Below are 26,948 nucleotides of genomic sequence, written 5' to 3'. Positions count from 1 at the left end.
ATTTCCTGAGAGTTCATGAGTTTCGCCAACTTTTGCCTATATGATGTGGCGTGGGCGTGGACTCCACTTGGGTGGCGTTGAGGTGACGCGACGCGTTTTGACCGCAACGATCATCTCACCGTTCGACCACTCCATTTGTACCTCGGCTGGTTCGTTGAATTCAGACGAAGCATCTATTGTTCGCCTCCAGGGCTGCGCGACCAAAACATGCATCACGTTCTCACTATAACGGAGATAATCCGTTCGATCTTCGGTTTCCTTGACGTACGCTCCAACGCCCGCAACGCCCGTGTTTCCAAGATTTGGTCCTCGATTGCCCTTGATCGTGTATGGGAGGACGTCGAGCCTGATGTCTTCCGCTCACTTTGTCCTATGAGCCAGTCAGAAACAAATTTGGTGAGTGACAAGACCTCCTGTATGATACTGTAGGCTTGAACTGAGTGTGCAGACCTTCGTCCGTCCCCCGCTCTTGAGCGATTGGATGACCTTTCTTACCTACAGCTCACGGGTGCGCACCTGGTCGGACAGTTCCTGGTCCTCCCCCTACAACCTTTCGCAAAAAGCCAGGAACGACATCGCCATGTCCCGTCCTTTGACCAGTGTGTTTCCAAACTTATTGAGACTGTGCACCGGGACACAGGATCTTGATCCATTCCTCATGGGAACCTCGGTGAAGATTCTGGACCTTGTCGTGAGACATATTCCTCTGAAGAACGTAGCTGAAGTACGGACCACCTGGGTTTTCCGGAACGTGACGGAGCGACTACCCCATTTGACGTCGCTGTATCTCAGTTATCTCGACGATGACACCCCGAACTATGATGAGCAGATCGTGGGCCTACTCCGCAACCTTACAAAACTTCAAAAGCTCAGCTTGCCAATCATGTGTCTCAATGCAGACATTGCTTTCACTCTGGCTAGTCACCAAGACCTTCGCACCGTCACGTTCGAGCTCGGTATGCCCATCGTATTCTACGCCTGTTCGCAGGAGACACGTGTCATGTTCGACTCCACGCAACCCCTACCGAATGCAGCATTTTCTGCACTCCATACCGTGGAGTTCTCCGCTTCGAACCTCGCCGATGCTGCGTCGTTCCTCTTCCAGCCCGAATTTCCACTGCGCAACATAAGAGTTATGTCCATTCATATACGACATGTTCCATTGTCCGGTGATACAGGCATTTTTCTATCGAGACTCACAACCGACTGTCCCACACTTCAAAAACTTACCCTTGCATTCCATGCATTGAAGTACGACGGGAACGACCCGCTCCCTACCATCCCCTACTTCGAACTTCAGCACCTTTCCATCGTCTCTCAGCTCCAAAATCTCACCACTTTGGTCATCCGCCATCCGCACCCCATCAACATGGACGACAACGACGTCGCGAAACTTGCGAAAAGCTGCCCTCGCTTGCAGACGATACATCTAAATCCTTACCCAGTTGTACCGACACGGCCCGGAACCACTCTCCTCGCTCTACAACACTTGGCCAACCATTGTCCCGACCTTCGGTCTGTCGGCATTTATCTCGATGGGACTGTTGCCCCCGCCCCTATTCCCACCCTTCCTCGACGTATACGCGGCACTTTAATACTCGGTCACTCACCGATATCCGTAGACCTCGAGACCCTCGATGATAACTCACGCATCGCTCGGTACCTCGCGGACGTGCTATGCAAGCCATGCCAATGGGGGTGGGAAGATACCAACTTTGTTGCTAAGGTCATTAATCGAGAGGAATGGTTGTCGCGGATGACCATCTATCATGATCTCGACGGTCACAAGCGCAGTTGGAAAATGGTAGCGGTAATGTTGAAGATGATATTGGAGGATAGGGATAAGATGCAGAGGAGTGTGCTGGAAGCGCTGGGTGGAGAACTGTCTGCGTGGAAGGGGAAATGTGCGGCCTTAGACGCTGAGAATGTTAGGCTTAGAGCGTCGCCAAACGGGGCCCAGTAGCTGCATTCAAATTATACACCGATGGGTGGTGTTTCCTTGTTACAGCTGTCTTGTCGTTGGCGTATGGAGTTGTTCAGGGTCAATATCAGGCTCGCGGAAGATGCGTCACAAGGGTCAGGTGGCGGGCAATGTGGCGCTCCTGCACGTATTTGTTTGCGTGTATTTGGCTTTACGCGTCGAGCGTTCATCGACGCTCATCCCCGACACAAACTTGGTTGATCGCTTGACCACCTCACAGCTCGGAACCTCACTAGACTTCTACTACGTTTGGTCTGCTCACTGGTGCCTCGTCGGAATGACAGCTTAAGATTCGAGCTGCACTGCGTCTCAGGTTCTCTGAAGCTGATATCTTGTCATCTGTCAGCAAAGCGCAACTGAGGAGAATCGTACAAGACGACAAAGTGGTACTTATGCGCGTCAACGTCTCCTATGCCGCTTTGATACCATTTGCTTGGCTTTTAACTGAACTGACAGAGAGTATGTGGATGTTTTATATACAGTCTGATACTCGTCAGCCCCCTTCAAGCATGCATCGTGTGCTGAACATCGCAGAGATTCTACGTTCCATCTTCGGCTTCCTCGGGAGAGGCAGCAACGCTCGCAACGCCCGTGTATGCAAGGCTTGGTCGTCTATCGCACTCGATGACATCTGGACCGAAGTCGAGCCTGACATTTTTCGTTCATTATGTCCAATGAATGCCGTTGGACACAGGGATGGAGACGATGTTCTGGTGGGTGAAACTTGCGTTCTCTGACTTGAGACGTGAGACCTTTCATCTAAATTTATAATTTTGCCTAGACTTTTACGCGCCCTCTCCTTGTTGACGATTGGAAATGTTTTCTGAAAAACAGCAGAAGAGTACGAGAGTGGTTCGACAGTGCATATTCTGCTCCATTCCGCTTGTCGCGCGACGCCATGAACGATATAGCTATCACACGTCCTATGGCCCCTATCTTTCCGAACCTGGGGCATATCTCTGTGGGGACAGCACAATTCGAACTGGTTTTCATTTTTCATGGAGAGCTCGCTTCAAAGCCTAGAATTGCTTATACTTGCCGATTTTCGTACTCGTTCTCTTCGTACCCCTTGGGCCTTGAAGAACGTAGTGGATCACTTTCCCGGTTTGACCTCCTTGACCCTTGGGTAAGAGTGCAAGACTCCCAACTATGACGAATCTATCATAGATCTCCTTCGGAATCTACCTCGACTTCAAGAGGCGTCACTCCCAATCATGTGCCTTAACGCCTCTATCGTGCTCGCACTCGCCAGTCATCAAAGCCTTCGTAAATTTATGTACGATATCTCCACACCAATTACGCTCTACAAATGCACCCAGCATTCACGGTTCCTCTTCGACTCCGTGCAGCCTCTCTCGGGTGGCGCATTCGCCTCTCTAGAAAGCATGTCGTTCTCTGCGGTCAATATCGAGGATGCAACTTCTTTTCTGTTTCAACCGGGTTTTCCGTCGCACAATCTCTCTACGACGACGATTCATCTTCGAAGCAATCCCTCCTCGCATGATGTGGCAGTCTTCTTCAGGAGGCTTGTCACTGAATGTCCCGCATTGGTGAATTTAACCCTTATATGCCATGGGCTACGATACACAGACGCTTCAGAACTCCGATCGATACCTCTTCTTCGTTTAGAGGACCTCCGACCTTTTTCGCGATTTAGAAACATCGTCACACTCAGCATCCGCCTCCCATACCCCATTGATCTTACGGACGAGAATATCGAAGAGCTTGCGCCCGTCTGGCCTTCGCTTGAGGTCTTACGCCTGTGTCCCCACCCAATCGTACCGGCTCCGACCAAGCTCAGTTTAGCGGCCCTCGCGCCCCTGATCAGGCATTGCTCACGTTTGAGTTATGACTATACGTCGACGGGTCACTTCCCATTTCACTGCCATCTATAACTCCCCATCCACAGCCTACGAACTTCTACTCGGCATCCCTTTGCTTGCAAATAGGCTACTCTCCTCTACCAGTGGGCCACTCCGCCATCATGAAATCTTATCCCAAAATTGCACAATATCTAACGTCAGTCAGTTCCAACGCATATGAGTGGGATTGGATGACTCTGCCTTCGTCGCAGAGACTCCGGACCGCGACGAATGGCTTCCTAATCTGACAGAGCATTGCGACATTGACGGCTACGAGCAAGGCTGGAAGATCATTGCGGCTATGACGAAGATGCTCTTTGAGGAACGGAACAGGTTGCTGAGGAGTGATGTTGGGAATACGGGAGTTGGTCATGATGTCTGCGAGAGGAGGTACGCGACATTGAAGGCGAAGTATGCGGGTGTGCAGGCGAAGCTCGAAGCGTTGGCCGCATGAACTAAATAATAAGTCAGCTAAATGTTCTTTGTATGAGCTTGTCTCTCACGATATATGTTTTCGGTTGGCTCTTCATTGAGTACCCCGCAATCATTTGGGCCTGCCCATCCTACCAGTCGTGCAGCTTCCGTGTTCATCATCCTTCTGAACGACCATATGCTTTCTTTACGCTTCTTAGGGATATGCGAAGTAAATTTACTTCTAATGTGTGCGACAATGAGCATAGTTACACCGCCATTTCACTTCGTGACACAAGGCGCCACAGTGGCGCCCGACACCGGCCGGTAAAAGCCGACCTCAAGAAGAGAACGGACGCGACCGAGACACCTGAAAGCTCCTCTCTCTACCACTCACTTCCACTTGGATATATACTATGTACTGCAAGTAAATCGACTGAGGCCTCAGACATAGATCTTTCTCATCAGAGCTTAGGCATTTGTACTTCGTGTTGTAAGTGGTCACCCTTCATCGACAACCATGCCACGTTCCTTTGTTCCTTCGACTTTCGGGCGACTTCTGTTTGACTTGTTTTATGGATTGTATACAGAATTTTTCAGGATGCACCGTGCTTTGGCGATTGTAGAGATATTGGCTGCAATATTCGGGCTGCTAGAGAGGGATTCAAACGCTCGCAACGCACGAGTGTGTAGGGCATGGTCGGACGAGGCACTCCAAAACGTTTGGAGAATTGTCGAACCAGGAGTTTTCCGCTCACTGGCGTCAATGAAGGTCTACGGGATCTCCCATGATGGCACTGTCAAACTCCTGGTACGTTTTACGCTGCACTGGGCTAAAATCGCGAAGGAACTAACTGTCAGCTTGCTGTGAAAGTCTTTTACGCGGCCCATCACCGCTCACGACTGGCAACGCTTCCAGCTCAATAGCGGTCGAGTACGGAAGTGGTTCGATTCGTCGTTCATGGCGAAATATCGATTGTCGCCGGAAGCCTTGTGGGATATACGCTTCACCTGCCCCACGGTCAATATCTTTCCGCGTCTACGAGTCATCACATGCATCACAGCCGGGACGTCCGAGCTTGAACCGTTGCTAATGAGCAACTCTGTCAAGGTCCTGTTTTTGATGTTTAACTATGACATGAGTTACACAGACTTTCTGTCGGCGCACCGCTTTCGTTCGGTCATCGACAATATACGCGGTCACATGCCGGACTTACGCACTTTGAAGATTGCTTGCGACAAACCGATCCCAAATCTCGATGACGAGCTTCTCTCACTGCTCGAGAGTGCTTCAGAGATAAAGCATCTACAACTTCCTCCTCAATGTTTCAATGCAAGTATTGCCCAAACACTATCCTGCTTCAAGTATCTCCGAACGGTGACAATGGACACCGATGATCCAATTGGTCCGTGGCCTTGTACTACCCCGTCTTTGTGTTCTGCAGACAAGCGGCTTGGTCCGAACGCTTTTCCATCACTCCACGGACTGGAGTTCTCGTCTTGCAACATCGAGGACGCATGGGGTTTCTTATCTCAACCTGCTTTCCCATTTCGCGATCTCAAAATCCTTTTCATCCATACCCCAACAATTCCTGCCCCCGCGCACGTTCAAGCACTTCTTGAAAGTTTCAACTCGATTTGCACTGCGTTAACTACACTTATCCTGTCCTTTCACGAGTTCGAGTATCGTGGCGGACATAATCTCCTCCTCACGCCTCGACTGAACATCCAGCACTTGATGCCCTTTGTGCATTCCCGTACGCTCACCTACTTCGCTTTTAGTCACCCGTACCCCATCGAAATGGCCGACCAAGACGCCTCCGAAATCGCCACCCATTGTCAGCGATTCAAAAGCTTGCTTCTGAACCCACATCCTGTCGTCACTACGCCTACATCCCTCACGTTGAAAGCGCTAAAGATATTCATCACCGAATGTCCCCACCTTTGCGAGCTGGGGCTCTACCTGGACGCCTCAGTCTACGTCCCTCCAGCGGTGCCGTTACATGCCAGTGTCCCCCATCCTCTTCCAATCGACCTCTACCTCGGACGTTCGCGTCTGCCGATTGCTCCGATTTCGCCGCTTATGGCATATTGCTCCATTGCAGAATTTTGCGCCTCTATTCTGTCGCCTTCTTGTGTCTGGGTATGGCCGGAAGATGATGATTTTTATCCAGAGTTGAAGAACGCGGGGCTGTGGCTGGCTGGGTTGGGCGGACACAATGATTTGATGGAGTACGAGAATGGATGGAAAATAGTGGCGAGTATGACGGAGGCGATATTACAGGAGAGAGGCCCCATGTCAGGGGATAATAAATGGGTGTCCCTTTCGCTATGGCCATAGCCCACCTCCAGACTGGGAGGTCTTGATGACACTATCCCCTTATTTACTTTTTCCCTGTCAACGTTTTGTTCGTCCATCTATCCTAGTCCTTTTTGAATTGCCCAGATACTAAGGCACTCCGTATATCACTACGCATGAGTTCAACTTGCGTCGTCGCATACACAATCGTTCGTTGACATCTCGCCACACCGTGTTTGTGCCACTGACGCGTCCGACGGCAAAAGCCGGCCTGCACTGAGTTCGAGAGTTTCGTTCTGAGACATTTCTGTCAACGACCACCATCCGTCTCTAGCTTACTGTTTCTCCTCCCCAGTCTATAGGGAGAGGCTAATATGCCCCCCGGTGCGCCATACCATGGATTTATAAGACCTTATTCCATCCGTGTAGACGAGTTTACGACTCCATCCGACGACCCCACTTTCGTTCCACCAGCACTTCATCTCCTCACACACACCCATTCCGACCATCTTACGGGTCTTGCAGCGAAATCTTTTGCTTCGAAAGTATGGTGCTCACATGACGCGAAGGAAATGTTGCTGAGGCTGGAACCGTATAAGGAACGCAAGTTGAAGGATTCAGACATTCGGGAGGATAAGAAGTTGGCGAAAGCCTATCAGCATTTGAAGGTCAGCCCGCAAGTTGTGGATGGACGGAAGGATTATCATGGGAGCAGGGATCTTCTGGTGCGTCTCTTGCTCTGCATCTCATCTGATATGGCTAGTGAACACGAAGGAATAAGCCTGACACCAGTTTGTTTGCGTGTGGTTTTGTTTAGCATGCTGTTCCGTTGAACACGCCTATTTCATATGATATGTCGGGATTAGCAACTGTCAACATCACACTATTGGATGCCAATCACTGCCCTGGTGCTGTCATGTAAGTCAATCCAAGTTCAGTTCCATTCCGTACAACCTTTTCTCGGTTTTCCCCCGTCCCGAATGTGTTACCATGAACGGCTGTTGTGTACACTATCCGTGCTTTCTGTGTTTGTCTTGTGCTCCATATTCCAATTCAACTCAATTTCCCCCGTGCACGAAAGGCGTCGTGGCGCAACGGTGTAATGGACGCCTTCGGAGGCTGTCGCGTGCGTCAAGTTCTCCAAGCAAGTGCTCGCAGCAATTCTGATATCTTGCAATCCAACTCATATCCTTTTGTATACACCGTTTCCTTTGACGAAATCCATCTCTGCAGAAGAAACTTATGAATTTCTATTATTATCGACATATAGGTATCTCGTCGAAGGCTCAGAAGGCAACATCCTTCACACAGGAGACTTTCGCGCAGAACCTCGCTTCCTAAACTCTATTGCTAAAAATCCTCACCTCCGATCCTACCTAAGTCTCCCCGAACACGTCGATGATCTGTCCGGCGCTAGCAGAAGTGGTCGAGTAACTCGCAAGGGCGCGACTCTGGACGCGATCTATCTGGATACTGCTTGCGTCTGGTCGAACATCCAACAACCTTCGAAGGTGAGCTCCATTTCGTGGCGCGCTCAATCATCTTCTTACATCTAATGTGAATCTGTCAAGGCGGAAGCAACGAACGGTCTGATCTCCCTTATGAAGCTCTATGGTGCGACCACTACATTCTTCATTAACTCTTGGACATGGGGGTATGAAGACATCCTCATCGCCATCGCGATGGCCTTTGACACAAGGGTACGTGCAGACCATCATTTCCTCTTCAGTTCTTCCCTCCCTCCCCGTGCACACGCCTCAATCTGCCGCCTTCGCCTTCGCGCCACATGCCACACAGATCCACGCCGACCGCTACAAACGCGAGATCTACGGATATCTTGGCCTGAAATCATCCAGCTCACCAGCACGTGATAGAGATATCAAACATATCTTCACATATGATCCTGCTTCGACAAGGTTCCATGCCTGCGAACGGTTTGATAGATGTGAGTATTCGCCGGATTATAGGGCGTTTGAGAAGGCGGATGGAAAGGAGGGCCAGGGAGCAGAGATGATAGATTCGGAGAGCACCCTGGACTGGGGGATGGCCAAGCAGCGTGCCAGTAAGGTCGTATATATCAATCCGGTCGACATGAGCGCAGAGAAATGGGCGGCGTATCAGGAGGAGATCAAAGCTTCTCTGGAGAGAGGCGATTGTGTCTCATCGCTCGTGAGTTCTACTGCGTCCCTTTATCAATATAACCTTGCTGCCCCATCTTCCACACGTGAAACTGACGATACATCTATACCACGATCGTACATAGCTCGTCCCTTTAGGACGCCACTCTGCTCTCCCCGAACTGCAATCCTTTGTCCGTATGTTCAGGCCTGCGCGCATAGTCCCCAACACACTCGATCCGGCTCTCGAAGGCCTAGACTGGGACGTGATCAACGTCATATTCGCTTCGTCGCTCCATCCGTCGTCGCCCGCGGCTCATCTTACCGAGGAGGATATCGAGGATCTGTTGAACAGGCTGGATAGGCTGAGTAAGCGCGAGATGAGGGATGCGATGGTGCAGGGCAAGGGAAAGCAAGATGCGGCGATAAGCAATCTGGAGGGAGGGATTAGTGCGGCGAAGGCAGCGAGTAGGTGGGCGGAGAATGGAAATCAGGTCGGAGGGGAGGAAGAAAACCAGACGGGCGGGCGGAAGACAAAGAGAAATGGAAAGGCGAGGAAAGGAATAGGATCGAAGATGAAGAGGGTTTTATTGCGGGTGTTGGATCTACCTATGCTGGAAGATTGGGATGACGACGACGAAGGAGAGACGGATGGGACGCAGGAAATCAGCCAAGAAAGTCAGGAGAGCGTCCTGCGAGCAACGAGTGAGGTTTGGAGATCTGGCAGTGCTGATCTAGTCCGTCACGAAGGAACAACATATTCTCCGAGAATAGCGGCCACCTCTCCATCTAGCCGCCAAATTTCACCGTCAAAATTGGCATCCTCTTCGTCGAAGCTCAGGCCCTCTTCTACCATCCTCAACCCCGCTGCCGAAAGACATGTCCCCGTAGCCAACATCCCCGTCCGCGTCTTCCCTTGGTCACCTGCCAAACGTCCTTCAGGGTCGAGCATGAAGAGGTTGAAGTACGACAGCTCGAGAACGCGGCTTTACGAGGAGGAAGTCCGCAGCGATGAAGAGACGCAGCAAGATGGATCGGGCAGTGCGATGGAATGGGTATTGGATGGTTGTAAGAATAAAGTGGGGTCGGGGTCGTCGGACGTTGAGGGAGGAGAGTATGGGATGAATGTGGACGAAGACGGCAGGGATTTTGGAGCTCATTCCAGAGTTATGATAGGGAAGCAGGTGGGGATGGGTGAACCGGAAGCCGAGATAGTTAGGGGGGGAGGTACACCGAAGAAGTCAAGGGCTATGAGGATGCCGTTGACGCCGGAGCCGGAGCCTGCACACCGACGACCTAGGAAGAAAATGCAGCATCATCCTAAAACAGCCTTCCGCGAAGGCCACGATCACCATCGTTCGGCGAAGAGGACGCGGAACCCGCCTCCTATCCCACTCAATACGAAGACTATTCATCCTCATTCTTCTCCGGAACCTTCTGGCTCTCATCTTCCTCAGCATAATCAGTTCGCGACTACCAGTCATACCTCAATGCAATCTGAAATCTCTTACCAACCGACCGCTCCAGGGTTCCACATCGCCGCTATTCCTACACCACTCGGCCGCCACATGCAAGATCCAATGCCAGACTCAACTGTGTCTCCTCTTGTTGCCATCATCAACCACCACCCCTCCTCTCAACATCATTCCCAGCCTCAGTCCATACCCGATTTCGACCCAGCTCTAGCCTCGCAAGACGACACTGAGACCACTCACATGGAGCACGGGCAAAAGCGACGGCGGATCGAGGAGTGGTTGGGCGAAGAATCTGTTGAAAGTATGTCTGGACGTGGATTGGAAGAAAACATTCGGTCTAGCAGCCCACGCTCCGCGTCCTGTGACCTGAAGGGGTCCCCGCGACGACATCGCATTCTCCAAACAGAGCGGAGTCCTGCGAAACCGAAAGTCAAGCTCGCGTCACTCCCTTCTACGCCACTCCCTTCTACGCCACCTCCCTCATTGCTTTCTAATGTACCTTTCGCCCCAAACGCTACATCAGCAGGAAGTTCTCAAGCATACCGGCCCACATCCGAATCAGCCAGCGCCACTAGAGGTTCTTCAGGTCGGAGAGTCCGCACGGAGGCAGACGAGAGAGACATAAGTATAATCAAATTACTTCGAGTGAAATCTGGTCGTGCGGGACCGAGGTCCAGAGAATTGGCCTTGCCACTATCGCAGGCAAGGACAGAATGACCGAGCGATTGGGGCTACTGTGTCCAGTCCTGTACCAGTAATTTATCAGTTATTTTAATTTTGTGCGACCACCGCGAACACGGCATGTATGATAGATCAGACGCCGAGATTGAGGTAGTAAGGAGCTGCTAATACATAAAATTGCACCATGATCTTAAGCAACTATGATTTATGGCTAGCTCTATAGCTCCTCGCGAGCGTTCCTGTAGGGCACAACCTGAATAAACCTATTGACGAGATATGAGGGGACGCGATGCAGACACATTTTTGGCGCGTGAGTAAGTACTTATCCAGTCGGATTCAGAGGTGCGATTTGATTATGTTGGTGTCAGTGCCGAAGAACACCCTCTCGCATTGACTTCATAGCAGTTTTGGCTGTCAAGAGATGGGAGGTGGGCTTTTTATCGCTGCCATAGTCCTCCCAGCGTTCTGCTGAATAAGTAACCCTGGCAATTTATAAGTCGGAGTATAGTGCGGAGTTCAAATGTAAGAAAAGGCATAATATGTGGCGTTTGGCATGGTGCATCATGCCTCCGCGTTACTCCACCTAGACAACTTTTGATGTTAGCACCGTTCAATAGCTCACGAGTGTCTCATGCAGTCTCAATGCTGACTGTGGAATTGTTAATGACAGGGTGATCCATGCGTAACTGCGCGACGGTGTTAGACCAAAATCACCTAGTAACCTTTCCACTGCCTTGAAGGTTCGCCTCCCTAATCGTCGTCGATTTTTCGTGCACCTTCTAACTCCTTCACGCGAACAATGCCCGAACTTTCGTAGACTTACGATGCATCGCGGCCTTTCGATACCTGAGATCCTAATGGGCATCTTCCAGTGCCTAGAGCCTGGCTCTAATGCCCGCAATGCACGAGTTTGTAGGCAATGGACAGATCCTGCACTCGACGAGACCTGGAAAGTTGCCGAACCCGATGTGTTTAGCTCCTTGGCCCCTATGCGGGTGGCCAGGAGCGATCCTTCCGACACCGTCCAAACTTTGGTACGAATGTTGCCACTTTTGATGATCACACGATTTGACCGATTGTCTGTAACTTAGTCGTTTATCACAGAGCCCACCGCGGAACAATGGGCACGATTTCTTCCGAATTCGCGAAGAGTACGAAGTTTCACCAACTTCCCACCGGAATCCTCTTATATACTCTCCCGCCACGCCGCATTTGACATCGCGATCACTCGTCCCACCCAGGCCATCTTCCAGAACCTTCGGTCACTCTTCATCACAGGTCGAGACCAGGATGCGCTTTTCATGAGCGAAACATTGGTTCACCTTCATCTGATCATCGCATCCACCTCGTTCCCCAGGCTGGTGCGAAGCGTTAGAGATAGGGCCTCGCATGTGAAGTCACTCCGCATCAAAAGTTACTGCTCATTACCTCGCCATGAGACAGACCTGGTCGAGCTTCTCCGCTCCCTTCAACAACTAGAGGATATAAATCTCCCACTTGGATATTTTTCGACCAACTTGGCGAGAGAGTTGCAGCATCACAAAAGCCTTAAAGCCATAACTCAAAATCTCTCCCTGCTTCGAGTGGTCTCTGACGGAGAGGAACAATTCCCTTTTTCAGCCCCTTCGTTGGATCCAAATGCCTTTCCTTCACTCGAGATTCTTGCGTTCTCCACTGATACCATCAGCAACGCATCCGCATTCTTGACACCTACAGTCTTACCATCACATCGCCTGGAAGAATTGTGGCTGCATATCGCATCTCACCCGCAGCCAAAATACGTCAAGGACTTCCTCGACATGCTTTCCGAATCATGCACCTCGCTCCATACCCTCACCCTCGATTTTTTTCAGCTCAACTATGATGCAGATGACGAGGAGGCTTTCAACGGCCTCCCCGTACTCATGTACCGTGATTTCCTTCCCCTTCTACGCTTTGAAAAACTCGCACAGTTCGAAATAACGCATCCTTACCCTATCGAGATGAACGATCAACAAGCTGCCGAGCTGGCTTCCAGATGGCCTCATCTGACCCGACTCTCGCTAAACCCTCAACCCCTTATCCCATCAAAAACATCGCTATCGCTCTCCGCATTCATCTCTTTTGTAACACATTGTCCTTCCTTATGGTTCATCGGCCTCTACGTCGACGCCACCCAGCCCGTTCCCGCCGAACCGGTCAACATCAGACCTCATGATGTGTTGGACATCTGCGTTGGTCGATCTCCATTACCCCTCGACTCAAACGCGCCCACCACGTTCTATCCCAAGGTCGCGCGATTCTTATCTACATTCCTAGTTCCGTGCTCGGAGTGGGACTGGCTTAATATGTCCACCGAGTTTTATCCTGACGTCGATGGACCGTCTACGTGGCTAAGCGAGATTGCGGATTATCCGAAGGTGGAGGAGTACGAGCAAGCGTGGAAGTGTATCCAGGGTATGACAAGCCTCATCCTTGCAGAGAGGCTCGAGGCGAGCAGACTGTCCGAGGCGTTGACGAAGTTGCGGAAGAAGTACCATGCATCACAGGAGAACAAAGACAGCGAGCATGTTAGGAAGGTGAGCTGTCTTGAAATCCTCCCTATCCATCCTACTCAGGCTCACGGTTCACCTTGGGTCATTGTAGGTCACCAATGACGTTGAGTAGATACGGAAAAGCAACCTTTCTTGGTATGTCCGTATTCGCGACGTAGCCACGTTGACTGCACTGACGGTCAGTGTAGCATGGGTATGATTAGTCGTCGAACGCTGGTATAACTCGAGTAGATCGCTCAAACCGAGCAAGGTCAATTCAAGGCATATGATTGACTAAATTCAAGGAGATACATGTCAAGACATTACATTATAATCAATTGGCTCTAGGTTTGATTGTCGTCACTGGGTGTTTTTCTAGACTCTCGTAGTACTGGAGCACGCTCGCGATCAAGAAAGCCCTTTACCAAAGCGAAATGAGTGTGAGTACGAAGCACTTACTAGCGAAGAGGCCAAGGAGAAGGGGCGTAAAAGAAACGCACCATGATCCCCAAAATGTCGCCAGCGCTGACTCGAACTCGATTCCACTATTCGTTGAGTATCCAAACGCACCGCAGATCTAGACCCAACGACACTTTAGTATCCTAGGGAGATGAGGGAATGAATAAAACTCACGGTGAATCCAAATGCCCCAATGAGATTCCAAAACCCGATCCACCACCCAAGCACACCCCACGCCGGCTTCCACCACGTCTTTTGCGTCTCCAACATGAATAGGAATCCGGAGATTATGAACCCTGTACCCCCTACGACCTGAGGGGCCCAGTATATTCCGTCGAGCAGAGGCTGGTCGCCTTTGGGGATTATGTTCGGAAGGCCTGTGAGGCCTGCAATCCAGAAAATCGAGGCTCTGGAGTGAAACGGTGTAATGTAGACATTTAGCCGAGGAGCGAGAAGGCGCTGGTAGGGTAGAATCGAGAATCGAGAAGAGGTGAGACATACCCAATGAATTGCGAGAAACAGGCGAGGAAGCCTATTTCTCGGAGGTAGTGTGTACGAAGCTCGTTCATGGTAGGAAACCACACCCAGCTCCTGTCTGTACTCCCAGATACCGAATTCTCGTCCATCGTCTCTGAGTCCGCCTGAATAGCTGCCTTCTCTGTTCGTCCTGAAGGTATGGATCTGATATCAGTACATTTTTTGGTGGAAGGGGAGGAAAGAACGAAGCGGGCGTCGTACCCTTGCCGACCAAGTTCTTCCTGTTTGGATGATGGTGTGTACAGTGGTCTGTGTCAGGTTTAAGCCGGATAGCCTTGCCTTCCTCGATATCCAAATCTTGTTTGCTGCCATTCGACCCGCTGAGGAAGAGGCGCTCGAATTGCCAACCAAAGCAGCCGGCTCGATTTTCGTTGAAGGCTTCGATCATGAGAAGTACGCTCCCGATCTCGAACATCGAGGCACCAATAAAGGCGGTCACGCCTAATGAGCCAAAATAAATCAGCAAGACTGCCTTCAAAATGTATAGAGCCAAGATGCTACGGAATTTAATTTGGTGTGGCGTCGTGACGCCACACTCGACTTTCACATGATGTCCCTTCCCAACCAGACATTGCTACTACCGTAAACGGGTAGACGAATAGCCCATATTGGACAGAATGAAAATCACGACCGCAAACCTCCTTGATGTGACGCCAGATGCTCGGGTAGAGTAGTTGAACCACACGAAGCAATGCTGAGTGCGCAGATCATCGATCACCTCCCTTCGACCGCTGATCGAAAAGCACCATCCGAACCGATCCGGTAGAAGAGTCAAGGAACTGAGTACGCACCTCCTCCAATAGCTATCTCAGTCGAAAACTCCATTTCTGGTCGTACAAGGGGTAACCAGACAAAGAACGCATTGATGACCCACACGATACTCCCCCACGTAAACCACCAAGCGACCAGCCAGCTGACGTCCCAATACGGATATTCCACAAACATACCCCAGATATTGCGTAGAATTGGGAGGGGCTTCGACGTCGAAGTTGGCGCTACAAAACCTGATGGGGTGGTTGGCGAGGCTGAGTCCTCAACACGCAAGGCGTGGCGACCCTTTCTGTTGTTTCGAGAGGTCCATTCGAAAGCGACGTTTTGAGGTTGAGTATACCTTGCCGGAGTCTTCTTGTCATTGAAACCAGTGGGAGCCGGTGTGATGTCTGTATGACAAAAGCGAGCTCTTGTAGGGTTGAGAAAGAACAACGGCCCTGTAGTCCTATTTTCTTCCGCCTCCAAGGATTTGTGATGGGTGAGGGGAGCGTGATCTGGTGTGAAGTGTGCGTTACGAGGCATATCAGGTGCGTGGTTTCAAATAAAATCCAGGGTTACTGAAGGCAGCTGCAGAGGTTATAGGCAGGAGCAAAGGTGCGACACTTAAAAGATGTTAGAAACATTATTGTGTGCGAAAACACGCGTGGGGTCAGGGACAGCGATATGCACCAGCGGTTTCAAACATGCGTCATGGCGCTACGATAAAAATAGATACGCCTCAGACTCGACGGTCCAGCCCGGCGGGCTGGCTTCGGAGCTACAATCTACGCTTTGAAGTTCGAACCACGACCCGCGCAATGGTACCAGCCTGTTGCTCTTCGCAGACTAAGTACGCTAACAGTGCGTCGTACGCGATAAAACATGCTTCATAAGTAAAATCCTTCTTGCTAGAAACTTCTGGTTAGGCTTCACTGACGAACTTTCAACTGTTTGCAACTTTGCATTGACCCAACGCCGTCCAACTGCTGCTCTTGGCCCGAGCTTTTCCCAATGATCTTGCTTCGTGTCTCTGCAATCAAAAATACTTTAGTAAACCTCCTGAATGTTTATCTTTATTTTTCTCTGGACACAAATGCCGCATAATAAAGAATGTGTGGTCACATCCTGATTCCTTAGTCAAATCGACGCCAAGCAGACCTCACGCCACAATCACAGGCCTTTTCAGTCGAGCATCTTCAGATCCACTTATTTTTGCTACACTCTTGCCAAGAGGATAATCAAAGTGTATTGGTGTAACTATCCCACTGCGGACGAGCCTTCTATGAGACAAGACGGCGAAAGATACACTATGGCCGCCGCACTCCAACATCTATCCACAAGATCAAGTCCAGCGCCGCAATGGGGCTCCATTGTATGGCCTCGCTCGTCAGTAGAACTGGACCCGCGACCGCAGCATGATAGACTGATGAAAGGCAGTCAGTCAATGCCCAAGACTTAGCGGAGTGTTTCAAGGCCTTGAATAGTACAGTGCAATAGGAGTAGTGCACACGTTCGCGAGCTGAGCCCCTGAGCACGGTGGAGCTTGGAGTGTACTGACTGAGGATATCTCAGTACGTCGTAGTGGGACGCTGATCGCTAGAGTACCATCTTATAGATTGTCTGTAGCCATGTAAAATCAAAAGGATATGTTTCACAGCGCGTCAAAACAAGAGGTTCAAAGGAACATCAAGGAGGACATCGATCAGGTATCGGACTGCGCGGATATGATACGACGGAGGCGGATCATAGTTTTTAATTGTGTGTAAGAGTGTGAGATGGACGAACTGGTATATAGTATGGATGGGGTGGATATCGGTCAGCAAATCTTGAAAGGCCGAAGACGAGCCTCCTGGAAATTGTAGGTAGAGGAAAGAAGCCAGATGTCTCCGTCTATGGGACCTGCAAGCTGTCGACGATGGCGTCGTACAGTCAATGCAACTTAGGCTTCCCCCAGGATGAGTTATCATTGTCCATCATCTGGGCGTACGCTGCTGGTGGCTGAAGGAAATCATGTTAGGCCCGAGACCAGGTGTAGATAATTCATTGTGATGGTTCACCTTCCCAGTATTGAGGTTCAGCCAGATCGGACTCGATTGTGTCGATGGTGCGGTGTCTACCGACTTCGGTAACGAAGAAGTGGAGGACGCTTGTGTTGTATTGATGGAGCTTTTGTCCGATTTCTGGGCGACGGTAATGGTGTAACGCATATGCGTGACGATAATAAATATTGTATGAGGAAGGGCCGATGGGTAGAGTAATATGCGCGCGATGGTCGGATGAGTGTGCGACGTACCGTGCTACCGACACTTCCATTGGCGGGCTTAGATTGGGTCATATTGGAATTCGAGCCGATCTTGAGCTGCAACCGTTTCACTAGGTTCAACAACGCATCAAATCCTCATGATCACGAGTGAAAAGGCAGGAGAAAAGCAAGCTCACTGAAGTGAACGGACAAAGATCGTTTAATTGAAGCACAAGCCACAAAGACAACAGAAGGTCATACCAAGCGTCAAGTTCATACCTTTATATCCTCTCCTGCAACGCTATGATAGTTTTTCCGAGCCACCCAGCTCGGCGTCTGGTGATACAAGAGACGGCAGCATAGCCTCTGCAGCTCGGCAACTCTGCCTGGAACGTCTCTAAAACAAGGCGCGGTATGACGGAAACACGCCCATTCCGATGAATGTGGAGTTGAAGAATGCAGCGATGGTAAAAAAGTTCTCGATGAAGAAGATCCATACCTTCACCACGGGATGATCCGCATAGGTCGCGAACTATACCCCACACTGCTGTGTGTACCCGAGTGCAGAATTTGGACATGTCTCTGAATGTCTACCGTCAAATCGAGAGAGAGGAGGAGATCATCTGTGTTGCACAGGGTCCAGCGTCGATTGATGACGGATGTGTGGGCGAAACGGGAACGAATAAGTGGAGCAGTGGATGACGACGAAAAGAGATGGCTCCCATGGTATGAATGGTACGCGACATGCCTCGAAGAGATAGTAGACTGAAGCAAGATATTGTTGGCCAGAAAATTAAACGGGGTCTTTTCCTATTCGAATGAGGCCTGGGTACGTCGATGAAGGGCAATATACTGCTGGGATCCCGGGCTAGAGGGTAACGCAACCAGAACCATGGGCCTGTCATAGAGAGTGAGAGCGGAGGGATACCCGAGCCCGAGGTATGAGAGGATCGTATGAGCTCGGAGGAGCGGATCAAACCAGACGAGTGGCCTTTGGATACTGAAGTCGTTGGACCAAGCAGAGATGAAGACAGAAGGCGAGAGCGCTGTAGTGTTGGTCGAGAAGCCCTTCAGGTAAACCTCGAGGCTCTGCAGGGTTTAAAGGCATAAAAGGCGACAGTAATTCTACGAAGATATAAAGAACCTTGGTTGGAAGAGAAGGCCGGTACTGTCCCTTCAACCTCTTGTGTTACCATACACGGTCCGAACGTTGGTCGACTGATGACGCCAGATCTTGCAAGACGATCAAATATGTCGGACGATGTCCCACACGCAAGTGATTCCTTGGAGTAAGGTCTATATAGCCTTGCTTCGTCAATTGGAATCCAAGACTCACAGGAATACAAACAAGCCTTGTCGTCTTGCCATTTCCGCTCATCGTAGTCTCACCGTGGCGACGGTGCCAAGTCAGCACACGACGCACGGACCCGCGGAGTTTTGTTTCGGGACGAGCCGGGAGGCAACCGTGGCTGGGTGCTGCCTTTTTGTGGCTTTCCCCAAGCTTTCCCATGAACTTCAACATAATCCCCCGCTGGCAGTTCCGTAATATCTCTTCGCTACCACATACTCAAGCTGTAACTATCATGGTACAGTATAAGCATGCTCTCGGTTCCTTCCTATACATTTTGAATCGTCGCCTCCTCGGCTTCTCACATCTCTGTGAATGTTTCGCGTACACAAACTCAGTATGGCCGCGACGAGGAGGGATGGGAACAATATCACCCAAATAAAGTGCGCTTCATGTTACCTTGTGGGAGGTAGAGAGCAATTCTTTCCGAGTCCAGTCGATCGCAGCAGAAGTTCTTCGACCTGATGGCGAACTTCTTCGAAATAGTTTGCCCTGTTCGTCGTATTATTTGAACAGGCTGGCAGGCGACCTTCGTCGTGGGATGTTCATGGTGCCAGCGAGGCTGTTGTGACACTGTCACGTATCGCCAAGCCAGGTCGGTGGATGTGCCTCCTCGACATCGTCTAGCCTTTCTACCAAGCCCAACCCAAGCCTTTTGGCAATTCACCGAGGGCGGGGAGTGTATCGAGTCAGAACTGATCTGATCTCAATCCAAACTCAGATGTTTGTAGGTTGATCTTACAACGGTCTTTTGGGATAAGAATAGATTCCACTGAAGCGAGGGTAGGTAAGGTAAGGTATGTTTCTGCTTCGTGCGTTACTGGGCTTTTCCAAACGGTAACGCCGTGTAAAGCCCTTTTCCGTATATACTCCTCGAGCTGCGTCTTTTTTTTGACTCTCTGGTCATATCACTATGACCAACGTCATTCATCGTGACCATCCGATTATCCGCGGTAGAGACAGATGATGCACCTATTGCTTGAAGGATGCTCTACTTTTAGATCCAACAGAGCTGGTATCCACTTTTGTGATTCTTTACCGTTCCGAAGAGCTTCTTATCCACGAAAGTCCCTCTGGCACACGTTTCGTAATGTATGCGTGTGTGCGGAACATTCAATCACTTTTTCGCTCTCCCTCGCAAAGTCTAGTGCAGGATGGCCTCCCTCGTTTTATCGTCAAACCTCCTTTGGTTTCTGATTCACGGTATACTCACGCACGCAGTCTCCGTTGTTGCGGTTCCGCCACGAATCATGAAGCAATTCAGTGCTATTTGGTGGACGTTCACAAGCAGTGAATGAAGGGCGTGGACGTGATAAAAGGGAAACCTCTGACGACTTGAGAACGGTATCGAGTGCTCGACCATGCATTCTACTCTCCTCCTTTCGGTGGTTTCTGCCTTGCTCCTGTCGCACTCTGCGGCTGGTGTTGTCGTACAACCGAGATCACCAGCTGCGGCGAACGTCACTGCGGTTACACTCGACATTGTCAACACTCAGCTTGCCCCCGATGGTTTCATGCGAAGTGAGTACCTGGCATATATACGTTGACGTCCTTATGCTAACAAGTGCTCAAAGGTGTTATCACGGCCAATGGAACGTGAGTGACTGTCGACTGGAGGGTCTCGTCTCGATTTAATAGGCTTTCAGTTATCCCGGGCCTTTGATCACCGCCACCAAGGGAGACTTGCTCATGGTCACCGTCAACGACAAACTGGTGCGTCGACCCTCCAACTGACACATGCGCCCGCCTTAAATTGCCGTGCACCGTTTAGGAGGACAGCAGCATGCGTCTCAGCACCTCCATGGTATGTCAACGTAATGGAAGTCACGGTAATGGTCTCTGAGTGCGTGTATTTAGGACTTTGACGGTGTCATGGTCGATACCTCCAATGCGTGGCAAGAAGGCACCCCCTTTGTCACCACTTGCCCAATCGCTCCCAACTCAAGCTTCACATATTCTTTGCCTTTACTTCCCACCCAAAGCGGCACGTTTTGGTATCACAGGTGAGTAATCTGTTGGGATACCATCGTTCGGCATTGCTGACATTGTCTGGCTCTTCAGTCAACTGAGCGTCCAGTACGTCGATGGCCTCCGTGGGCCTTTGATCATTTATGGTGCGTGGCCACTTTATCCTCTTCTTTCATTTTCGCTAACATACTTCCAGATCCCGACGACCCATTGGCCGATATGTATGATGTTGACGACGAGTCCACCGTACGTCCCGCTAGAGATTGAAATCAGCGTCTTTATTCTAATCACCATCCTCTCACATAGATCATTCAAATTGGTGACTGGTGGCACAACACCAGTACTTCCTTGCTCGCTCACTACGTCGCCACCGGTATCGTCCCGTAAGTCGATAATGGCTTACTTCAACCCTTGCATCAACTCATACGGGTGTCCACACATTCAGGGTCTCCGACTCTGGTACAACCAACGGTGTCGGCCGTTACATTGGTGGACCTGAGGTCCCGTGGTCCGTCGTTAACGTCACGGCTGGCAAGCGCTACCGTTTCAGGCTGATCAACCAGTCTGCTCGAAACGTCTTCACCATGTCGTTCGAGAGCCACAACGTTACTGTGAGTGGCTCTGAGTTGAAGTGATGAAGAGTGGATCTCATCTCTTGTTTTCCATTTCTGAAGATCATCGAGACGGACGGTGTGGCTACCCAGCCCCTCGTTGTCGACGAATTGGAGATGCTCGCCGGCCAGCGTTACTCTGTTGTCGTCAGTCGAGACTTCTCCTATTTCAACCAGCTAACAAGCTAATGACCGTGATATAGTTGACTGCTGACCAGCCCGTTGGCAACTACTGGATCAACGCTCCGTATGCACCCTCTCATACTCTCGAGTTCATATTTAACAACTTTATTATTCCCTCTTCAGATTCGTCGGTGGAGATCCCGCGAACAACCCCCTCCGTGGGTCCCCTATTTACCTCCAATGACTCGCCTGCTTACAGCGATGTCTTGACAGAAAATGGAACAAATTCCGGGGCCATCTTGCGCTACGAGGGTGCACCCGCTGTGGATCCAGTTGGCTCCGTTGGTGCAGCCAATGGTGTTAACCCTCTTGTTGAGGCCAATCTTCATGTGAGTAGCCCGTTCTGAATGGAATGAAATCGTGAAACTACCGCTTACTCTGTTTTTCTAGCCCTTGGTCGCCGACCCTGTATGTCTGTCCAGTTATTCGGTTCTAAGCGACGAAATTACTAACTGCAGGTCACAGCCTCCTGCTCCTGATATCAACATCACCCTCAACCTCGTTGTCGTGCGTATTTTCTCCGCCTTATTCCATTTTTGCATTGCTGAGGCGCGCGTGGCTTCCGGCGTGTTAGACGACTGGAAAAGCGCAGTGGAACGTCAACAACGTCTCTTATCTCCCTCCAGACACGCCGACCTTGGTGAAGATCTTGAACGGCGCTAACAGCAGCGCTGACTTCAACATCACCGAGAATACTTTCGTTTTACCGCCGAACGTTACTGTCCAGGTCGACTTCCCTCCCAAGTAAGTACCAGCTTCCGAACAGTTATAGCATGAGTATATCTGACTTCGACGCCATGCAGCGACGACGACGAGGCTCATCGTAAGCTTCTTTCTCTTGCGATATACACTACCCTTCCGATAGCTAACTTCGGCTTCATGACCTAGCCTTCCACTTGCACGGTGTATGTATTGTTCTCTTTTGACCGAGATCCGAAAGCATAGACTAACCACCCGTTTTTCTCACCAGAACAACTTCTGGGTCGTCAAATCCAACTCTTCCGACATTGTGAACACCGTGAACCCCATCAAGCGTGATGTCTCCGGTGTCGGTGCCGCGGGAACCACCGTTCGCTTCACTACTGACAACCCTGGTATGTCAACACTACCATATTTCGCCTTCTACCGCTTCTCACCATGGCCTACATCTTCGTCCCATCAGGCCCTTGGTTCTTCCACTGTCACATTTTCTGGCACATGCAGGCTGGTCTTGCCACGGTCATGGCATCTGGCCTCGACGATATCCGCGATGACGTCCAACCTTCTGCAGCTTGGGAAGCGCTCTGCCCTGCCTATAGCGCCTTGCCTGCCGACCAGCAATAGGCTCTGGATTAGCGAGATATAAGGAGAGGTACTGGTGACAGCAAAGGCGGTATGGTTCCGTTGTTCTTTTTATTATCTGTTGCGCTCGGTTTGTAAACGTTATATATTTGAGAGTCATCTGAGCTCAGGTGATGAAAACAATTTCTTCCTCTACCATTGAGTGCCTGCCATGCTCCCCAAAGAATACGTCTCTGGCTCGTACCGTTCGTTGTGTGATCGTGATGCTCGACACTGCTTGCCACAAGCTTGCCACGCTGTGCGCCACCTGCTCATTCATTGATCGCCAAAAGCGTGACCCAACTTCTGCTTGGTTACTCATTTACCAGCAACGTAAGTATTGTCATTTTCATTCTTAGCGCATACCTGAAGCAGGACGACTCGGAAGAATAAATGCCAGTTGGCCCGAAGGGTGCACCAATTGTGCTCTGAGAAGACGCGTCAAAATAGGTGAGAGCCTCGGCGGAATCCGGCGGGACACCAAATGCCATGTGAAATGCACACGCTTCTGTATTTGACCGCGACCTGCCCCAACTCAACCTGACGATGGAGGCATTTCCTTGGAAAGTTTCGCTACAAAACGCCGATGTGTCTGATGATATGGTCCCTGCTACGAGACTTGGGTTGCTGCTATCAGGCTAGGTTGATGGGTCATCGCCGGTGAGCCTTATGTGCACGACCGTAGTAAAGCCTGCCAAGTAACTTCCCCTCTTCACCCCGCATTACCCCATTCTTCATCCCATTGCACATAGTGGCTGATTTTTTGCAATTGAATAGATTATAGCCGACGAGATTTTGGCAGACCAAGATAAACTCAACACTGAGATATTTTCTGCATGATCGTCACATACATCAACAATCCGCGAATTATCTTCGCCAACGCCTATACCTGGGTAACTTTCCTTCGAAAAAGGAACACAGGTTATCCCAATCATGGCGTCAAACATACAGTAACCTCTTTATCTGGACCTTCTTTCTTTCCTCCATAACGCTATTCGCTGTATCCCACTGGATATGCAGCAAAATCTTCATATTCCGTGCGGTTTGCCAATGGTAAAAGGCATATGTTGTCTCTACTCGAAATGTCTTCATGCTCATGTTGTCTGCAATGCTATAGGAAGCGCATTGATCGTGTCCCGTCAGCCTGTGCCTCTAAAGCTTGCGACGTCGCACGAGTTCACGCACAAGGGCCACTGTGGCGGTAGTGCCTGCTGCCCCTAAATCTGGGTTGGGTGATGTCACGACTGCGGCATTCCGACAATCGCACGCTCCCCTCGCCACAGTCCGTCGAAAACCCTTCTGCGTCTCCATTCCTCTCATCTCCTTCAGCTCCTGTCGACTCGACTGTACTCCAAACAAAGCACGTTAACATGTCCAACAGCGTTATCACACTTTACGATATCCCCGGAAATGCCACAAAGGACAAGGCTTGGTCTCCAAACGTTTGGAAGACCAGGTGAGCGTCCGTTATCGTGCCATGCCCACTTGTCAATCCTCCACCGCAATATTTCTAACTTTTCATCAGATACGCTCTGAACAGCAAACGTATACCATACAAAGTAGAATGGGTCGAATACCCGGACATTAAATCGACTTGCGAGCGCCTTGGCGTCCCTCCCTCCGAATTTCAGCTGAAGAACGGCAAAAACGAGCCTCTGTACACCGTTCCGTTCATCTACGATCCCAAGACCCAGACATATGTATCAGAATCCTTTCACATCGCACAATACCTCGAATCGACATATCCCGATACGCCCAAACTGTTTCCAGAGGGTCCTCTCAACGGCGCGGCTGCGCTGAACCTGTTTGAGGACGTCTGGATGGAGAAATTCCTCACCCCCATCCGGCCGCTGATGATGCTGAAAGTCCATAACCAGCTCAATCCTGCGTCCCAACCATTCTTTCGTGAAACACGTGAGGCCTACCTCGGGAAGAAACTCGAGGACTTAATGCCAGAGGATAAGGAGAGGCAGAAGGAGATGTGGGCTGCGGTGAAAGCTGGGCTAGGAAAGATCGATGGCTATATGAACTGGAATGGAACGGCAACAACGTTTTGGAGGGGCGATGTGAGGTCGTACGCGGATTTCGTGATGGCGGCATGGTTGGTCTGGGTGCAAAGGATTTGGAGGAAGGGAAGCCCAGAGTGGACGGAATTGGCAGCGTGGCACGGTGGGAGATGGAATAAGCTTGTGAGCGAGTTCGAGAACTGGGAGTATGCGGATGAGTTGGAGAATCATAACCCCAAGGCATCTGCGATGTTGCAGTGAGTATATTCTGGCGTCAGGACAAGATGCATCTCTCTCCATCGCGCGCTCGTCTTCAAAACGCTATGTACTGTAGAGCTCGGTCAATCAAGGATTTTGATTTTTCAATGCTGTGTTCTCACCATGGCTCGTCGTGAATATTTGTCGATATCTATTTCCGCTCTTCGCGCTCCTTTTGACGAGATTCTAGCCGTAACATGGAGAAATTGCTCAATAGAGTGGAAATATAGAAGGATACCGGGATGAACAGAGCTGAGAGCACTAGTGCGCCACTGTGGCGCGAAATGGTCCGGAAGCGCCCGTGCAGTCGTTCCATGGTCGCGTGTCACATTCAAACGTTGCTCTCTATTCACACTCACCACTCCTCCCATTCCCGTGGCCAGTACGGGGCTATCATAGATCATCGCGAAGTCCTCAAGTATAACGTGCCCTATCTGGCTCTCTTCTCGCGTGTCTGGCAAGATATCCTTCGTAGTCTCACTCTTGGCAGCAGCTCACAGGGCATTCACAGATTGAATCATCTTCATCCATGGGCGTCCTTGCTGCAACTCTCGAAGCCATCGATGGTATTTCCTCTGCATATAGGAAACATTGGGAGAAAAAGTACCCGTCGACGGTCAAGTTTCTGCCTGGAGGCTTCGTTCTCAAAGGCAGTCCGGCCCGCGGGGTAAACGAGGGCGATGTTGTGCGGTTCATCAGACGACAAACTTCGATTCCCGTCCCGCGAGTTATTGCAGCTGCGCAGAATTCCAGAGCGTACTTTCTCATGCGCCGCGTACCAGGAGATCCTCTTGACCTCGTCTGGGCTCATCTGGACAGTAAACAAAGGGCCAACATAGTCCGACAACTGCACCACTTTATCTCGGAGTTGCGCACCCTTTCCTCTCCTCACGGTGGCGCGGTCTGCGGGCTCAACAATTCGGTGTGCAAGGACGGGCGAGTGAGATCATTGCCGTTCGGCCCTTTTCCTGACGAAAGTGCCTTCAATGATCACCTTATCCGTGCCGCGGAGCCTTTCATGGACGAGACTCAGCTTCCTGGAATTCGTGCGCAGATGGTTGATAGCCATCGCATCGTGTTCACGCACGGCGATCTTGCACCTCGAAACATCATGGTCAAAGGGGATGTCGTGACAGGGATCATCGACTGGGAGCACTCGGGTTGGTATCCGGAGCATTGGGAATATATCAAGGCGTTGTACGCCCCGATGATGAGTCAGGAGGGGAAGGAGGCGGCGGAATCGTGGAAGGTGGCGGTGAAGGAGATTATAGCCGTGGATTATGAGAGGGAGCTGGCCGTCGATATGCGCATGACCAGTCAGATGCAGTATGCCCTTTGATCGAAGGTTTTTGCTTATTGCTTTTTTCATTGCAACTTGATAGCTTGAACAGGCTCATATCGTGTTCATCTTAGCTTCGCCAGAGAAAAACACGCAAAGTGTGAATATGTTGGGAATACCGTCTTAAATAAACCAGAGAGGACACGACGGCGTTTTGTGGTGATGTGTAGCATTGTCGTGCAGGACCTTTTATACTGCTGCCAGGTCAAATGGGTATGTTATTGGCTCAATATCATCGCGGACAGCTTAATCGTGAGTTCACATCCTTTGATACAGCCAGATACATCGCTCACGGAAAATACAAGTATATATCGCCAGGAGTCGTTCTAAGAGAAGGCGGCCTGCCGCGGGATCAATTATATTGACCTATGCCGTCAACGCCGCGATCCGACGATTCTCCTCTTTCATTTCAGACTCATGTTGATTTCCATCCTGAAACCGAAGGCCCATGTATTCCTCTTTCCTATATATCCATCATTTAAAATGGACCCATCAACCGTTTCCGCTCGTTTCCGTCGATGTCACCCTTGGGTCACTCTCCCCACTATGTCTCGGTTTCTTCGCATTCCGTTCGAGTGTTCCTCCAGT

General features: G+C 50.6%; 8 protein-coding genes across 8 annotated transcripts; 6 read left to right on the top strand and 2 right to left on the bottom strand.

Annotated features, from left to right (window-relative positions):
- Positions 1 to 168: 168 nt before the first annotated feature.
- STEHIDRAFT_171756 (uncharacterized protein) lies at positions 169 to 2,037 on the top strand. Its single transcript, XM_007309149.1, has 2 exons — positions 169 to 396; positions 449 to 2,037. The coding sequence occupies exons 1-2, from the start codon at positions 208 to 210 to the stop codon at positions 1,961 to 1,963; spliced, it is 1,704 nt and encodes a 567-aa protein (XP_007309211.1). The 5' UTR covers positions 169 to 207; the 3' UTR covers positions 1,964 to 2,037.
- Positions 2,038 to 4,855: 2,818 nt separating this feature from the next.
- On the top strand, positions 4,856 to 6,595 carry STEHIDRAFT_161559 (uncharacterized protein; the record flags this gene model as incomplete). Its single annotated transcript, XM_007309148.1, has 2 exons — positions 4,856 to 5,065; positions 5,129 to 6,595. The coding sequence occupies 2 exons, from the start codon at positions 4,856 to 4,858 to the stop codon at positions 6,593 to 6,595; spliced, it is 1,677 nt and encodes a 558-aa protein (XP_007309210.1).
- A 286-nt stretch (positions 6,596 to 6,881) lies between these two features.
- Positions 6,882 to 10,639, top strand: STEHIDRAFT_171755 (uncharacterized protein; the record flags this gene model as incomplete). Its single annotated transcript, XM_007309147.1, has 7 exons — positions 6,882 to 7,278; positions 7,371 to 7,471; positions 7,824 to 8,064; positions 8,125 to 8,253; positions 8,351 to 8,722; positions 8,817 to 10,446; positions 10,518 to 10,639. Exons 1-7 carry the CDS (start codon positions 6,928 to 6,930, stop codon positions 10,637 to 10,639), a joined length of 2,946 nt encoding a protein of 981 aa, XP_007309209.1. The 5' UTR covers positions 6,882 to 6,927.
- A 774-nt stretch (positions 10,640 to 11,413) lies between these two features.
- STEHIDRAFT_103768 (uncharacterized protein) lies at positions 11,414 to 15,748 on the bottom strand. Its single transcript, XM_007309146.1, has 11 exons — positions 15,127 to 15,748; positions 14,537 to 14,776; positions 14,300 to 14,465; positions 13,973 to 14,207; positions 13,840 to 13,916; positions 13,549 to 13,758; positions 13,452 to 13,495; positions 11,918 to 13,384; positions 11,644 to 11,860; positions 11,497 to 11,566; positions 11,414 to 11,425 (listed from the first exon to the last, which is right to left on the bottom strand). The coding sequence occupies exons 1-6, from the start codon at positions 15,626 to 15,628 to the stop codon at positions 13,674 to 13,676; spliced, it is 1,305 nt and encodes a 434-aa protein (XP_007309208.1). The 5' UTR covers positions 15,629 to 15,748; the 3' UTR covers positions 11,414 to 11,425; positions 11,497 to 11,566; positions 11,644 to 11,860; positions 11,918 to 13,384; positions 13,452 to 13,495; positions 13,549 to 13,673.
- Positions 15,749 to 17,014: 1,266 nt separating this feature from the next.
- Positions 17,015 to 17,420, bottom strand: STEHIDRAFT_161555 (uncharacterized protein; the record flags this gene model as incomplete). The annotated part of the gene is made up of 3 exons (XM_007309145.1): positions 17,015 to 17,083; positions 17,143 to 17,265; positions 17,379 to 17,420. 3 exons carry the CDS (start codon positions 17,418 to 17,420, stop codon positions 17,015 to 17,017), a joined length of 234 nt encoding a protein of 77 aa, XP_007309207.1.
- A 2,616-nt stretch (positions 17,421 to 20,036) lies between these two features.
- On the top strand, positions 20,037 to 22,760 carry Shlcc15 (Cu-oxidase-domain-containing protein; the record flags this gene model as incomplete). Its single annotated transcript, XM_007309144.1, has 20 exons — positions 20,037 to 20,196; positions 20,250 to 20,271; positions 20,322 to 20,388; positions 20,447 to 20,479; positions 20,533 to 20,678; positions 20,737 to 20,789; positions 20,840 to 20,889; positions 20,950 to 21,026; positions 21,089 to 21,254; positions 21,318 to 21,401; positions 21,458 to 21,501; positions 21,561 to 21,595; positions 21,651 to 21,766; positions 21,828 to 21,845; positions 21,903 to 21,944; positions 22,012 to 22,181; positions 22,241 to 22,260; positions 22,326 to 22,342; positions 22,408 to 22,531; positions 22,600 to 22,760. The coding sequence occupies 20 exons, from the start codon at positions 20,037 to 20,039 to the stop codon at positions 22,758 to 22,760; spliced, it is 1,605 nt and encodes a 534-aa protein (XP_007309206.1).
- Positions 22,761 to 24,127: 1,367 nt separating this feature from the next.
- STEHIDRAFT_161553 (uncharacterized protein) lies at positions 24,128 to 25,024 on the top strand (the record flags this gene model as incomplete). The annotated part of the gene is made up of 2 exons (XM_007309143.1): positions 24,128 to 24,213; positions 24,283 to 25,024. 2 exons carry the CDS (start codon positions 24,128 to 24,130, stop codon positions 25,022 to 25,024), a joined length of 828 nt encoding a protein of 275 aa, XP_007309205.1.
- A 526-nt stretch (positions 25,025 to 25,550) lies between these two features.
- Positions 25,551 to 26,783, top strand: STEHIDRAFT_142055 (kinase-like protein; the record flags this gene model as incomplete). Its single annotated transcript, XM_007309142.1, has 3 exons — positions 25,551 to 26,366; positions 26,435 to 26,612; positions 26,666 to 26,783. The coding sequence occupies one exon, from the start codon at positions 25,551 to 25,553 to the stop codon at positions 26,358 to 26,360; it is 810 nt and encodes a 269-aa protein (XP_007309204.1). The 3' UTR covers positions 26,361 to 26,366; positions 26,435 to 26,612; positions 26,666 to 26,783.
- Between the last annotated feature and the right edge of the window lie 165 nt (positions 26,784 to 26,948).

This window comes from Stereum hirsutum (genome assembly GCF_000264905.1).
Source record: "Stereum hirsutum FP-91666 SS1 unplaced genomic scaffold STEHIscaffold_17, whole genome shotgun sequence".
In the NCBI taxonomy this organism is placed as follows: domain Eukaryota; kingdom Fungi; phylum Basidiomycota; class Agaricomycetes; order Russulales; family Stereaceae; genus Stereum; species Stereum hirsutum.
Note: the sequence above shows the minus strand (reverse complement) of the source record. Positions and strands in the feature narration are given on the sequence as shown.